Source organism: Takifugu rubripes, chromosome 14 (genome assembly GCF_901000725.2).
Source record: "Takifugu rubripes chromosome 14, fTakRub1.2, whole genome shotgun sequence".
Classification (NCBI taxonomy): Eukaryota; Metazoa; Chordata; class Actinopteri; order Tetraodontiformes; family Tetraodontidae; genus Takifugu; species Takifugu rubripes.
Genome location: NC_042298.1, coordinates 10,460,532 through 10,476,517, shown reverse-complemented (window position 1 = coordinate 10,476,517; position 15,986 = coordinate 10,460,532). Strand labels below are relative to the sequence as shown.

Genomic DNA, 15,986 nt, shown 5'->3' with positions numbered 1-15,986 from the left:
ATTGCTGCTTAAAGGTGTAAAAGTTTTTTTGTCCATTTTATGACACATTCTTAAGAAATGGTCCTCTGTCATTTGGGTCCTGCTTTGTGTGGACCGCCCGGGTGCCTATATGTGCATTGGCCTTGCTCAGGATTAGAGAATTAGGAAGAATTAGGTGCTACTGTGCCAAACAGGGAGAAAGAAACAGAGAGGAATGAGGGGAGAGGGTTAGAGAGCGAGAGAGAGATAAATAGAAAGGGAGAGAGAGCTTGTAAGATGCACCTTATCTTCTAGGCACATGTGTCTGGATTAGTTTGGGCTGTTTGAATGAGTGTGAATGCCTGTATGTCCAAAAAAGTGAGTGTGTGCGTGTGCGCGTGGTATGTGGATGTACGTGCACAGATGTGTGGGGGTGGGTATGTGGCCCCCCCCCCCATGCATGCAATGCACTAATCAGCACCGCTTCACATTCTTATGGTCTCACAGGGAAAAAATGTGCAATCAAAAAGCAAAGCAAGCAATCACCATATGTTCCTCGAATGGACACGTGTGCGTTTGCATGGACACGTATCCACACACACACACACACACACACACACACACACACACACACACCCACACACACGCACACGCACGCACACACACACACACACACACACACACACCCACACACACGCACACGCACGCACACACACACACACGCACACAAATGTGAAGTTTCATCATCCAGCAACATATGATATGCCTTTGTCGATACAATACTTTTTAATTAGCTTGATGATCATACACACCTCCACTTTGTGCTCTTTGATTATCTAGACAGTTAATAAACAGTGTCTCAAGTGCCTTTGCTCATTTACTGCCTCGTTGTGCCTCTTGGCGAAGTTGCAATATTCTGAGAACTCAGCAATTATTTTATTGAGTAAAATGTTCTTATAATCAATAGAAATTAAGGTCAGCACCACAAAAGTAAGACCACATAATGATGAAAGATCTAACCATTAAAGCACTTGTGGGCAAGTCTCAGACGACCTGCTACCTCTCATTAACTGCACAACAGCAACAGTTGGGCTTCGCTCCGGAGCTGGGAATATTAAGGGCTGTTCAGTGCTGTCAGCACTACAGAATAATCCATCATAAAGAATTGTGCTGCTGCAATAGTTATGGTCTTCCTGCATTAAAAAAGAAATCTCTCCTGCGGTGACTGACCAGCATAAGGAAGTAAAAAAAGAAAAAGAAAATCGCCCCTTTTATGGTGGCTTCCCCAGTCTGCCCTGTTTGTTTTAAAGCAGTGAACCAGTGCTAAAAATCACCAAGAGCGATCTAATTGGCAGCAATCAGCTGAATGAACATTGTGTGACCCTCCATGGAAAAGCTTCAATGATCACTGACTCCAAGTTAAAGTGTGTAAAAATGAAAATATCTTCCCATTATCTGTAATGGTAATTACTTATTTTATCTTTGGAAATATGTCATTATTCTGCTTTTAGTCTAAAAAAACCCCACATAATTTGTGCTGTCATCTCTTAAAAACATGTTCTCTTCGATTCTACCCTGGATGACATTAAACAAATGTTACTACGATAGTTGATAATTATTCATTATTGCTACTCAGTTATATTATCTTATTACAGACATTTCTGCTGATTCTGATGGATGGATGGATGGATGGATGGATGGATGGATGGATGGATGGATGGATGGATGGATGGATGGATGGATGGATGGGTTAGTGGTATGGTAGGATTAGGGTTAGTTATTAGGTTTAGGGTTAGATTAGTCGTCATTCATTAGTCATGAATGATTTATTAAAAAATGAATTGTCAATCACGTTTAATAAACATTTAATTTTAATTGTTCTAACATGATTATGTGAACAATAGGAGAAGTAATCATGTGAGGAAGAGGACATTCTATTCCTGCTATGCTGCTATGGCAACCACATTGAAATGAAGGTGGAGGGTTGCTTGCTCTAATGGCAGAACCCTCTCTGTCTGTATTGATTTGACACAAACAGGCACAGTTAGGCACGCACTGCTTGCCCCCCCCCAATCGCCCATTCCTCCCCCCGCCCCCAGCCCCCCCCCCCATCACGCATCGGACAGTCAACATACTGCGGGCTGTTTTTGGCTCATATTTTAGCAGCATCATCAACCCTAGAGACAATGCACGGCCACAAATCACGGGAAAGGCTACAGTTGTGCAAACACGTCGCCGGCCAGTTCGTACTGTACATCTGCACACACAATGAAAACATTAGTAGATGCAACGTTGCTTGTGCATGACCTAGTTTTAGTGAGATGCAGCTTTTGCTTCCTCTATCGTGCTCTTGTCTTCTGGCTCTTCAGTTCCTAAACGCACTCTCGACACCAAGGGTGCTGCTGCTGCTAGTGTTGCTGTAAAACCCCCTCTAACAATTTACAGCGGTCGTGACTGTGTAGCATGGTGGAGCAAGAGACAGAGGAGGAGTAGCTATCTCATGTTAAGCCTGTACAACCAGATATCATCTAGGGAATGAATGTTTCTCACATTCAAGACATACTTCATGTATCTAGGGTCTGTTTGAATTCAGTTTGAATCTAAAATCAAGCTTAATGAAGATAAGGGAAATTATATGATCATTTTAAATATCTATGGTGAGATCAAGCAAACATTTCTGCAGCTGAACCTGATATCAATGCTGTTTTTCCTCCAGAATTATGGCTTAGAGACCGAGAACCTCCGGACTCTCTCCCACAAACTAAATGCTTCAGCAAAGAACCTTCAGAATTTCATCCTGGGCCGTCGAAGGGGCGGGCACTACGATGGACGAGCTTCGCGAAGGCTACCCAATGATTTCCTGACCTCAGTGGTGGATCTTATCGGCGCAGCTAAGAACCTGCTAGCCTGGCTTGACAGGTAAAGACCGCAAAGCTGAATTTGGACCAAGTTGTGCTGGATGTTTACTGCTTTTCAAAATTTAGCATTTATTTTAAATGGTGGAATTCATTTTTTGTGTTACCTCCTCCAGATCTCCTTTTTCCAATGTGACAGAATATTCATTACTGAAGAACAACATTGTGCAGCTCTGCCTCGAGTTAACTACCATCGTACAACAGGTACACTCACAAACGTGAGACATTCACTTCACCATTCCATCTCGCCATTGTTCATTTTGCTCATGGGACCAAAGTAACGATTAGGACTGAAAGGGCAGCACTTCATTTGATGCAAATTGTAGAAAGCCTCTTGATCTGTTCTCGACCGCTTTTTGGTATATTTGATTTTGAGTGCAACATATGCCCACTTGCTGCGGGCTCTTTTCAGCATGGGTGCAGTATCACAGTAATGGCCTCGGGGAAAGGACTGATTGACTTACTGTTAGACCTCGGCCTCATCTACGAGCACTGCTGGAGAATGAACTATGCTCCTGTCATCACTGCTGTCCTCATTCTGCTCTCCCTCTGGCGGGTGTTGGTGCACCAGACTTGCACACAAGTGCACTTTACAAGTAAATAAAACTGAATCTACACTCGCACACTCGCTCAGATGCTAAATGCAATTGGAAAATATGGATCCCATCTTTGTTCTGCCTGTAAGAGCCTGCTGAGAGTGGGGGGGTGTTTGCACATGTGCCCAGAGCGAGCTGAGCAGATAACACCTATCCCCTCTTACACAGACAAGATGTCAGGGAGGAGAAAGAGGCCACAGCAGATTCTCAGTGGGCCAAATGAGCAAGTGGCAGCCAGGGTGCCAGACAGACAAAGGTGGCAGCAGTGCCCACACCAATGCATCAAACAGATGAATTAACTTCTACCATTCATGTCTGGCACATTCAGCAGGCTGCTTTCCAAAGAGTAAATTAACTCTCAGCTAAAGAACAATGTCTCATGTTTAAATTATGTAGTTTCTAAATCACGAAGCTGCAAACAGCAGACTAGTCAATCCAGTGGTTTCGTCTGGCTGAGTTATTACACATGTGGGAATTAAAAATAGCTGAGTGCTGATGGCTCTTCAACTCATTCTCTTGATTATTTCATGTCATATTTATGCCTTTCCTTTGTTTTTCAATGCATAAGTGCAAGTGAGAGTTATTTAAGTGCATACCCACTGACGATGTCTTCCCTTTGTTGCCATTCCCTCTTTATACTTGTCATTATGCAGGATTGCACTGTGTATGAAACAGAGAACAAGATTCTCCACGTGGTAAGTTCACCTGTGTTATTATTGAAATAGGATTGTTCATTAATAGAGTTGTGAACTTGTATCTTCCATAAAAAAAAAATCATAATCATGATTGCCATTTTGGATATCTTAAATAATCCCAGGAAAAAGGTTAAATTAAAGCTCAGCAGTATATTAAAATTAAAACTGTACTGCCTATTTCAAAAGCAAACCTGGAATAGTCATGCATTTTGGCAGAAATTGTACTTGCGATTCATTAAACTATGTATTTTCTTGTTGCCATGTTTACAACCTTAATTTTACTTCCTGTATTATCCAAACACTAATTATATAATTAGCACAGTGCAGAAGGTTGACATTTTTGTGTATGTGTTACATGTGGCATGCTGGCGATATAACTACGCTGAACACAAATAAAAGTCAATTTACAATTCTGGAAAAACAGGATGTATTGGTGTGTGTGTGTTTGCTTCCTTCTGCACAGGAGTGTGTGTGATGCAGGTCAGAGGACCATTTGTTTACCCTGGGTATTTGTGTTAAAAATGTGCATGTTATTATGCCAGCCTGCCTTAGGGCCTAGTTTCTATGTGTGTGTGTGTGTGTGTGTGTGTGTGTGTGTGTGTGTGTTTGTGTGATGGAGATCTGTCTCTGTGAAACTGAATGAGCAGCTAACATCTGATCCAGCCTGACAGTTAGACTGGGACACAAACTGCTGCCATTCAAGGTCAGGTGGATTAAACCAAATAAATCCTTTGCTGGGGAAATCCACAGAAACTTATATGACTATGTGATGCCAATAAATGCCAGGTTGCCAGAAGCAGCTATGGTCAGTCAGGATGGGTTTGTTAGAGTGCTTCATCTCAAATAACTTCTCATTTGATCACTGCGGCATCATACAGATCGAGTTATTAGATTATCTACATGTCAGCACACATATAGTATGCATGCACACACACACACACACACACACACACACACACACATACAAAACACCCAGGATGCCAAACTGAAAGCAACACATCAGCCTACATGTGTTACATGGGTGAAATTGGAAGACGATACGTAAAATGCTGTCAAGGAGCACCTTTATTTAGTCTGGCAAGGTCCCAAATGTATGAATTTGTCTCTTTTTACTATTTTTTTTGGACAAAGTCTTAAATACCTTTTGGTGTTTCCTGATGACTGACTTTAAAAGAGGTTGATCAATTTTATGATGTTAAAAATTCCCTCCTCCTCTGCTGTCCTCCGGAAAACAGCCTGCAGCAATCAGATGGATGGGGACAATGTGTGTATCTGTGTGTGCACACAGTGTGTGTGTCTGCGCGAGAGAAAGCGCATGTGTGTCTGATGGAGCATAAAGTGTGTATAAGTGTGTTTTTATGTGCATACATGCATAAGGATGAGTGACATTACGTAAGACTGTCCTAGTTGTGTTTATTTCCCAGCCCCTGGTTTTTCCTCCTTTTCCCTCTCAGACCTTCACCTTTCTTTCCCTCTTTACCCTCCCCACTCGTTGTCCAAAATCAGGATCATATTGATTTTTGTGCTGTGATGCATGTTGTCATCATATTTTTACACAACCCTTCCTTTTCTGGGTTAGCATGTGGCGAAGGTTTGATGAACTGTGTGTGTGTGTGTGTGTGTGTGTGTATGTGTGTGTGCGTGTGTGCGAGTGCAGCCAGAACAGACAGATTTGGCAGCACAATGCGTCTGGCTTCCTATTTGGCCATTCTTACATCTTTTGCCAGCCTGCCCCATGAATCGGTTTCGCTATAATCTGTGCTGTGATTTTCTAGAGGTGTGCAAGATCAATGCCGTGTATGTCCAAGTGTGTGTGGAGGACTCTGCACTTTGCTAACACGGTCTCACATCTCTGTGCCAATGTTAATCCCAGTTCAAGACTATTAGTGCTGTGATCAAAGTGTGATACGAGTTCATTTGCAACATTGTGCTGGGGACATCTATATGATGTACAGACATACAGGGGTTAAATGTATTTGATTTAAATATTTTTCACCCTATTTCAAATAAGCGTAACTGGATTAAGTGCTGGCAGTTGCGTGTGCATTGTTTAGGGATTAATGGAAACACAAGATTGCTGTATGTGCTCATAAAGTGACCAGGTTTAAAAGAAAGTTGGGATTAGTGTCACAACTTATACAGCGTGTGTTCTTATTTGTGTGGATCTGCACTTGTAACTTGCATGTTAAGGATTTCTTCTGTCCATTTCTTCATTAAAAATAGAAATTCGCTCATTAGAGTTGAGATCAGAAGACTGTGATCATTAGCGTAGTGCTAAGTGAGTGTAAACAACATATATTCTCTACATAGCGTACTAAAGCCAAAAATAGGAATTTTACTTTACACAGTGATGACATCTTGGGTAGGTTATTTTATCCATCTAATTTAAGAGGCCATTTTAATGGGTAATATTTTACATTCAAGTAGTTTAAAGGTCAGGGTAAGGGTGGATTAGGGTTAGGGCATAAGGAATACATTATGTCCATGAAAGTCCTCACAAAGATAGAGCATCAGAATGGGGAAAAAGGGGGATCAAGGTGACTTTGAATGTGACATGTTTGCTGGTGCCAGATGGTCTGGTCTGGGTAGTTCAGAAACTACTGCTCTGCTGGGATTTTCATGCCCAACTATCAGATCTACAGAGAATAATATCCAGTGACGTGAGAGGTCAGAGGAGAATACAGAGACTGGTTCCAGATAATAGCAAGCCAAAAGTAACTAAAATAACCACTGGTTACAATCCAGGAATGCAGAATCATAGCTCTCAGCACACAACACGTGGATCCTTGCAGATGCTGGGCTACAGGAAAGTGAGGCTACGATTTACACTGGTTCACAAAAATTGGACAGCAGAAGATTGGGAAAACGTTGCCTAGTGTGACGAGTCTCGATTCCAGCTGTGACATTCAGATGGGTCATAATTTGGCGTAAACAACATGAACGCATGGATCCACAGCTACCTGAATATTGTTGCTGACCGTGTCCATCCCTTTATGAGGATAACATACCATGTCACAAAGCTCAAACTGGTTTCTGGAACGTGACAATGAGCCCACTGTACTCCAGTGGCCTCCACAGTCACCAGAGCTCAATCCAATAGAGCATCTTTGGGATGTGGTGGTGACGAGATTGATGGCATAGATGTGCAGCTGACAAATTCACGGCAACTGCGTGATGCTGTCATGTCAGCATGGACCAAAATCTCATGGACCAGAAAAAGGCTCCAATCTTTTACCAACAGGTTTTGACAAATGCAGTGTCCAGTGGTTCAATCACAGGAAACCATGATTATAATACCAATTGTGTCCCATTATATGTGGTTTATGTAAAAGAAAAAAAAAGAATCAAGTCTTGATAAAAATGATGGATACCTGCAAATGCAATTTGTGCTGGGTAATTTAGCCGTTTTCCAGGATGTCATCCATGCACCTCGGGGTCGTGTTGTTCTCTAAGTGACAGTGTCTTTTGGGCATGCCTGTGGACAGGCTGTGACAGGAAACAGTTTGTGTGCTGGAGTGATGAAAATGGCAATGTGGAACAATCAGATGAGAAGATTTCTGCTTCACCTCCTTCATCCTCCAGCTAGGTCACGGCATCCCTTGTGGGCCAAAACCAATCTCAATAACTTTTTTTTGTCTCTTTTTGTCACCTGCTTTCTCCATTTCTCCTTTTCTATGCTTTCCTCACCTCTGATGCCCTCCGCAGTGTAAGACTTTAGCAGGGATATGTGATCACATTATCTCTCTGTCGTCGGACTCTCTGGTCTCTCAGTCAGCCCACCTGGAGGTCGTCCATCTTACCAGCATCCCACCCAGTGAAGGGCTGGTAAGGGCACACTTGAAAATGGGCTCACATGTGTCTCCCCCCAGGCTATGGTGATGTCCTTGGATATGTTACCTTTTTTAATTATTTTTTTTTTTACAAATGTATGACAATTATTAAAAAAAATAATACAGCTAAATCAAGTGATTTCATAAATAATCCCACTCCTAAAAATGATTGAGCCCATTAACAAGGCTTCCAGGGCAAAAATCAAGCCAGTCTTTACCTCAATCTGAACGAATGTGCAAGGAGACATTTAAGGACCATCACAAGACACCTATGACTTGTCTGATGAAGTTTAAAGCTTCAGTAGTTGACAAAAACAACTCTTGCCTGGAAATGACAAAGACGTGTGACCCCATCAATAAAAAGAGATTAACATGGAACAGTGGTTGACACCGTTTAGAGTACACATCACCACAAGGCATCACCACAACACACCACCAACCTGAATGGTGGTGGTGGTGGCATCATCACCACCATCATCATCATGCTGTGTGGATGCTTCTCGGGCATCAAATCCCATGATTTGTTTTCTTGGGGTGACCCAATGCACCTGGAAAAATCCACACCTGAATTATTTAAAGTCTGAGACGGGAACAGTCCTGACGGGCTCAACTGATCTCAGTGTGGAAGACATTTTTGAGTTCTGTTAATTTTGCAGCAGTCTGACAGAACTTGAGCATTTTTGCAAAGAGGAAATGGTAAAGATTACAGATGGATAACTCCATTTTTGTCTTTCAGGGGATGTATATCAAATCCACGTATGACGGGCTCCATGTAATCACTGGAACCACAGAGAATGTGAGTTTTTAGTGTACTGTTTTTAATGCTGCACAGCAGAATCAGTCCAGAACCTGTCCACAGTTTGTACTAATCCAATTACGGCTGTCCATTGTAGTCTCCAGCAGACCAGTGCAAGAAGATCCATGCGGGAGATGAGGTGATTCAAGTCAACCATCAGACTGTGGTGAGTTGAAAATCACAGTTAGCATGACTACTAGCACTGAAAGTGTCTTTTGTTCTCAATTGCATGCTGTGTTGAGGCGCTGTCTGAGCGCATGACTTTGTCACCATGCGCCACCGGTGTCGCCATCCTGGTGCTTCCTGTCCTGTTTTGCTATGTAGGCTAATTATACTAATTAAATCACAAGTGCAGATTTTAGGACAATTGTTACAGGACCTTTGCTCAGTCTGGTGTGACCGTCAGCTCACTCTTTCCAGAACCTGCTCCAGTTGTCAAAAGAACCCCCTAAAGGAAGCATCTAGATTGAAATATGTACACGTTCCACTTTCTGAAGTTCTGCCTTTATGTCACATCAGAGGAATAAAATGGATGCATCAGGATCTGTGAGAGACCTCAACTGAGCTTGTTGGGCTGTTTTGGCACCTGTGATTTACTCTAACATTTATGTATTGAAGCATTCTACTGCATTTCTTGAGGCGTGTGCAGACACCTGGGTATGAGGTTGACTGATGTGTTTCTCCAGCTCTCTCCCCGGGGGTAACTAACAGTGCAGATCGCACCCTGCCAGGATCCCAGCTCCAACCAGTCATTACTCCCACCGCGAGACCCTCTCTACTCTGATCCCTCGCTGTAGGGGAGGAGCAGTGGGAAGAGCGGAGGGAAAGGAGGAAGAAGTGATGAGGGAAAAGGAAGAGGAAATAAGTGAATATGATGCTGAAGAGGGCAGATAGATGATGTACCTATCAGCAAAATCTCTGTCAACAGCATGGCTAATAGTTTTATCCACTGAGGCTCCATATTTAAAAATTGGATTACTGTGAATATTGAATGAACAAATTTTATTATATTATAGAATCATCATGTGGGCCTGTCCCTGTATTTAGCAACAGCAGTGCCTTCATATCTATGTATGAGCTTCTGTTTGAGGCTCACTTCAAAACAAGGCTCTCAGTTTTTAGCTCAGCGTCTTCGTTTGAGGTAAAATGTGGAATTTGCTCAAATAGCAAACATATTGTTTGAAGTGGCAACATAATTACGTGGAGGTAATAGCATCTGGGAAAATAATGAAGACCCCAGGGATTTGAGAAACCTCGTCAGCAGCAGTTGTTGCTCTGCTATTATTTTGGTAGGTCTCTCTTGGTTTCCTACAATTCCGTGAATGTTTGCATAGCAGAACAGTTCAAAACTTGTCGGGTTAGAACAGAATTTGCTCTTCAGCGGGCCTTCAGAGAATCAGATATTCGTTAACTTTAAGTGTGTTTCCAGATCAGATATATTCCCAAATGTTTGAGGTATGCTGGATGGTTGCAAGGACAAGTTATGTCATGGGTGGAGCTCATGACTGACTGTCTCATCGCCTCTGATACATCAGATAATATTGCCTTTTGTCCATGTTGACAAAACCCCCCAGAATGACTCCTTTTATCCTCCTGGAACAGATCTTGCAGAACCTTCCACTCCCCAGGCTGATTTATTGGGTCTCCTTCCACAAGTTTGTACCAGAGTTTTCACCAACAGGATTAAATTCAGATGAAATAAATTAGATTTTAAGATGTTGCATGCAACAGAATGTATTTACTGTAGGAGTAATCGAGCTTGCAAATGTGGCAGATTTTAAAATAGATAAATGACATTGTTCAATTACATCCTCAGAAATGACCAATGACATAGACTTAATAGCGTTTCTAATATTTCATGTCTTAATTAATTAGATAATTATTTAGGGGCCATGGAATACTCTGGATTGCTGCATGATGTGTGGCTCTGGTATCTCAGTATGCTCACAGAGTCTTGCACAATAATAACCAGCAAAATCAATAAGTATTTCCCTACTTTTGTTTCACTGGGTGCTGCGTCCATGGTAGTTAGAACTGGGCCACAGAGAGCTGCAGACAGGGTGCTAGAAGCTGACACAGGCTGGTCATCATTATGTCAGGAATAAGGTCAGGGCACTTCTGTTTGTGTGTTGGTGAGTGTGAGCACAAAGGCCTCTGCGGAGCCTTCCAGTCGTTTGAACCGCTGTAGCCAATCAATGGCCCGGCGAGGACTGCGAGCTCTGGAGGCCAGCTGGCCACGGGGTATGTCTCTGCAGTCAGCGCTCTTTTCTATTCTTTCTTTTTTAACTGTTTTATCATCTCTCTGTGGCCCCTGAGCTCTGCCAAGCTGATGAAGCAATTCTTCATATTGTTACAAATGTAAGTGGATCCACGACATCTGTGGCAGGAGCTGTAGTCAAGTCATTGCAAAGTGGTTTGATCTCTGCTCTTAATGTAGATGAGTCATTTGATTCCATATCATAGCAAAGGTATGTTCTGCATAGGGCTCTTTTACCACACTTAACAGTGAAATATACCTTATTTCAATGTTTTGAATGTTATCAGCTTAAACTGTCAGAGCTACATTTACTATATTTACTTCATTATGTCATTATTGTTCAGAAATCCCTTAAAAAAAGTGTGTCAACTGACTATCCATCCTCCCATAAACCCATTTTATGACTCCCTTAAATAAATCAATCGTCCAATGGATTCCCAAACAGAACTGCTTGGCCAGGGTTAAACGTATATGAATTCATGATTCCAAGCTTCCCTGGATCCTCAGAGTCCCCAGACAGGCACAAGCAGCTGATAGTGATGAACCTCTTACCTGTCCAGGGAGGATTCCCATGATCTCCCCTAAATGATGCTTACATACCCATTGTATGGGCAAGAGCTGCAGCTATAAAATGCATTTTATAGCTATATCTGCATGTGAGTGAGGACTTCATTTATGGTCTCAGAGTTGGTTAACTGTGTAACTTAGCCAAATGGTCTTGTCATTGCTCTGATTAACGTTCCTGAATTCCTTTATGTGATTTAAAGACATTGCAGCAAATGGAAGTGGACTACTCATTAAATTTATAGATGCAGTCTCCAGATTTGGGGTCACATGACATTATCCAAGCCCATATTTTATTTACAAAACTTAATGTGTCCTCATAGTCCAATGAGATGGGAGAACAGTCTGTTTACACTCTGTTACTATATTCTGCCAGGTTGGAATCCACTCCAAACATAACTTTGATGGCATTACTCTGAAGATTTTGGCCAACAGTTTTATCTATTTCTCTGGCTGCACATACTGTACCCTTGCTACACATTTTCCCATCCCAAATCCCTTCAGTCAGATTAACAGCAGAATACAGAAGACTACAGATTTTGCTTACTCACTTTTCACTATTAAATTTAAATCTGGTCCCATGTGGTATTATTTATGACAACCAGGAGGTGCTTTTTTTAGCCTGGTGTGATTGCTTTCTGCAGGTGGGTTGGCAGCTCAAGAACCTGGTCAATGCTTTGAGGGAGGATCCATGTGGTGTCATCCTCACATTGAAGAAAAGACCTCAGAACACGTTGGGCTCCACACCTGCTCTGCTCAGGAACGTTCGCTGGAAACCTCTGGGCCTTCAGGTGAACACCTGGAACACTCTCTTTAAAAACATCATTATTAATGGGAATTTGCAATGTAGATTCACAATACACTGATCTGCAACCATTACTGTTTGCATTCTTGAGATTACATCATGTACAGCATACTTTTATTAAACTCTCTTTTTGCGGGTAATGCAGTACGCTGACTTACTGCCATTTGCATCAGCCCTCCTGCAACCAAACTCTCTCTCTCTCTCTTTTCCCCCCTTTTTCACAATTAACACTGTGCTGATAGGGTTTACAGCCATTCACAAATGTGTTGGTGGCTAACCTTTCACCCACATAAAATTTTAGTACATTAGAGCGGGATTACTCCAAATTGAGAGAGTGAAAGGGGAAAATGCTCATTGGATTTGTGATTTTCAGCAAAGAGCAAACTGAGCTCAGCACTCATGTTGAGAATATCTAGAAGAGGCAGCGCCTGTTTGGAAGCTTGCAGCTCCTCCCAGGTGCACTCATTTCAATTTGCAAGCCTGTCACTCAGAAGGGCCAGTCTGTTAAATCTGATATTTGCATGTTTATCAGCATTTCAGAAAGCATTAATATAATAACCATGTCCTCTCTATCGTCACTCATCGTTTTAAGTTGTTTCCACAAGATTATTGTGACACTTCTTGGATGCAACAGCAGGAGAAATGTAATGAATTTCTACTCTAATGTGATACTAAGACACTAAATTACCATGAGCATCCAGCTCAGAGTGCTGAGATATCCATGGATGAAGAAAAGAAAGGAGTGTTGGAGAGATTTGTTCTGTTTCAGAAAGAGTGGAACTCTTAATTATTCATAAGCAACTGCAGGCAGCTCAACTGGGTCTGAAACAAGAGCAGCTACTCAGCAAATACAGAAAATAATGTACCGAATCCAAAATATCCCGCTAAGCAGCCTGTGTGTGTGTGTGTGTGTGTGTGTATGTGTGCGTGCGTACGTGCGTGCGTATCCACTAGAGGTATCTGTGCATGCACAATTTTCCAAGCATGGCTGCGTACACGTTTGTTTTTTCTCTATCTCTGTGAATACATGTGTATGCATGTTTGCGCATGCATGAAGAGACATGGTTGCTGTTGTTGGCTGGGTTGCTCCTAAAGAAAGTGGGTCACTGCATTCTCTGAAATCAGCTTTGGATATATACTGTACACACACCCTCAAAACAAACACATGTGCATTAAGCCCAGTTTTAGTGCGCAGCAGTAAAGTTTGGCTCAAACATGGCTGCCATTCTGATGGATTAAAACAGAGTCCAACACAGCATCATTTTTCTCAGCTTTTAAAAACAAAACAAAAAACTGCAAGTATAAAAGTCTGCCTCTCATTTTTTGTGCGCGTCTTTATCTGTTGTCTCTGCTAATGTGTGCGGTGGAGCACGAGTAATGTTGTCTTCTGCTTTGACGTTGACAATATTTGAACTGTAAATTCTGGATGAGACCGGCCACGTGCAAGCATGCAAGAAAACGTCTGCAACCTTGATGTCATATCACTAATATTTGGTAAAAATCTTAATCTGGTGGAAGTTATTTGTAAATGATGCTTTTCCAAGCAACACTTGTTTATTAGTTGTGTATTATAGACAAGCTGAATGGACAGTTAATGTAATGTGAAATCTCTGGCATCGTTTCCAAACTGCATGATTAATTATCAATTTGCTTAATTTTGGACCTGTATTTAATTGCTGTAGGAGTCTTTAACTGATAAAGTCCCGAGGTGTGTGACTTTTCACACGACAGAGGTGACTGTCAATAATTCCATGCCAGGATTAAAGATTAAATTCTCTGAATGTGGAAGGAATCATATCAAAACATATAGAACTGGTACTGGAATAATCAGAATCACAATCAAGTCGAACCTTTTACAGCAGCTGTCAGTCAGAAATGAAAATCCAGTCTGATACAGAACAGCTCAAGGCTTGATTCATTGTTTGACCTGAATGTCAATCAATACCCGATCAAGCTATATGCATGACGGATCCGGCATCAATGTCAGATCCAAATCAGACTAATTATACAAACCATTAATGAGAATGCAATAAATAATTCATGGTGAGCTGATTCTGCAGAATATTTTTAATGATATTGTGTTTGTGTGTTTGCCTGTTGTGGGACTGGGAACACTGGTCAGGGGATGAAGTGGAGATTTGTAGGTCTTCTAAAGTGGATACTGCAGGAGTGTAAAGCTTTAAGTGCTGTTTTAAAAAAGCAGAATGTCACCTGCTGTGTAGATCCCATTTCTCTCTCTCTCTCTTTTTTACCACCCTTCCACCCCCTTTTTCCATGCAGGCAGCAGTGGGCTGTAATCACTAAATTACTGTTTTCACTCTGGGCTCTAGTCACCACACTGCGCAGCTCCCCCCAGCCTCACTCTCCTGCACTCCTCTATTTTCTTCTCTCTTTGTCCTATTTCCTTTGCTCTTCCTCCTCTCTTGCATCCTTCTCTTTCCACCTCATCTTCATTATTTATTGTCAAGCCGTCTTATAATAAGCTGCTTTGGTGAGAGGACGGCACTGAGAGGGAAAGGGACGGGGATAGTATCAGGGCCAGAAGATGGAGGCAGTGATGGTATGAAGTGATTGCAGGGGAAAAGGGATGGAAATTTTGGAATGTGGAATGAAATTTCCTAATGAAATTGCCTGATGAAATGATAAAATACTGGGTTTCCTTAATGAGAATGCCGCCAGCCTCGCCATCTCTCAGCTTAGCGTCTGTGGGTCTATTTTGTCCACAATCACATCAACTCCGAGTGATGGACCCGCCTCAGACTTACAGTAAACGAGCCAATTTCCCAAAACCTGCAAGCCTCCTCCTCAAAAAGAAATAGTCTCTTCAAGTGTTTGCCTGTTTGTCGCCCCAGCTGTTTGCCACCCGCGTCTGGACTGAGCATCTGTGACATCAGACGTGAGGCGTCCTGTCCTCACTTTAGAGGAGGTAATGACAAACACACCTACGCAAGTCAAACTGAGGCAGGAGGCCACGCACGCTTTCCTCTGTCTTCTCCTGCACTTGAAGCGGAGGGGGCGGGAGGGGAGGAGAGAGGCAGGAAAAGAAGAAGAGAGAGGTTGTCATGGGAACAGACACGGAGAGCCCTGTGTGCAAAGAGGCTTGAGACAAAATGACAGAATAGCGGAGCGATTGAATGAAAAGCGGCCCAATTTCATATAGAAAAAAAGAAAGATAACGCGGCATCTCTGCGGAAATCTGTTTGTTATTTTACACTAAGAGAAGTACCTGCTGCAGCACAGAAACAGCACCAACAGAAGTTGCCCCCCTAATAGAAAAGTCGAAACGGTGCTTGTGTTCTGTTTTTCTCGGAGGCAGAATAAAAATCTAAAGCTCTGTGTCTCTGCGTGTGCACCCACGTCCTCCTCGCCTCCTACAGTCATGTTGCATTTCAGTAAGAAGATGCTCACATATTCTCAATTTGCTCTCTACAGCCTGTCCCCACCAGCCCCACCAGCACCTCCCCTACACCCGGTGGCACTTTGGGCATGTCCAAAATGGACGCCCCCAGCATGCAGGACGTCTACATCCTCTCCCCTGTCTCTGGCCTCTACGGCACCAGGTCAGACATT

At 42.5% G+C, this 15,986-nt stretch overlaps 1 protein-coding gene across 4 annotated transcripts in view; it reads left to right on the top strand.

The window, feature by feature from the left end:
- The window catches only part of LOC101069450 (connector enhancer of kinase suppressor of ras 2), a 37,705-nt gene that overhangs the window by 8,642 nt on the left and 13,077 nt on the right, over nt 1-15,986 (top strand). For all 4 annotated transcript variants that reach the window (XR_003890883.1, XM_029847620.1, XM_029847621.1 and 1 more), the window contains exons 3-10: nt 2,675-2,877; nt 2,990-3,077; nt 4,123-4,164; nt 7,870-7,989; nt 8,731-8,790; nt 8,888-8,956; nt 12,256-12,402; nt 15,849-15,976. Coding sequence is in view for 3 of the 4 variants with exons in the window: in XM_029847620.1 (XP_029703480.1) it covers nt 2,675-2,877; nt 2,990-3,077; nt 4,123-4,164; nt 7,870-7,989; nt 8,731-8,790; nt 8,888-8,956; nt 12,256-12,402; nt 15,849-15,976 (857 nt within the window). In the remaining variant the exon portion in view is untranslated. The remainder of the gene's footprint in view (nt 1-2,674; nt 2,878-2,989; nt 3,078-4,122; nt 4,165-7,869; nt 7,990-8,730; nt 8,791-8,887; nt 8,957-12,255; nt 12,403-15,848; nt 15,977-15,986) is intronic.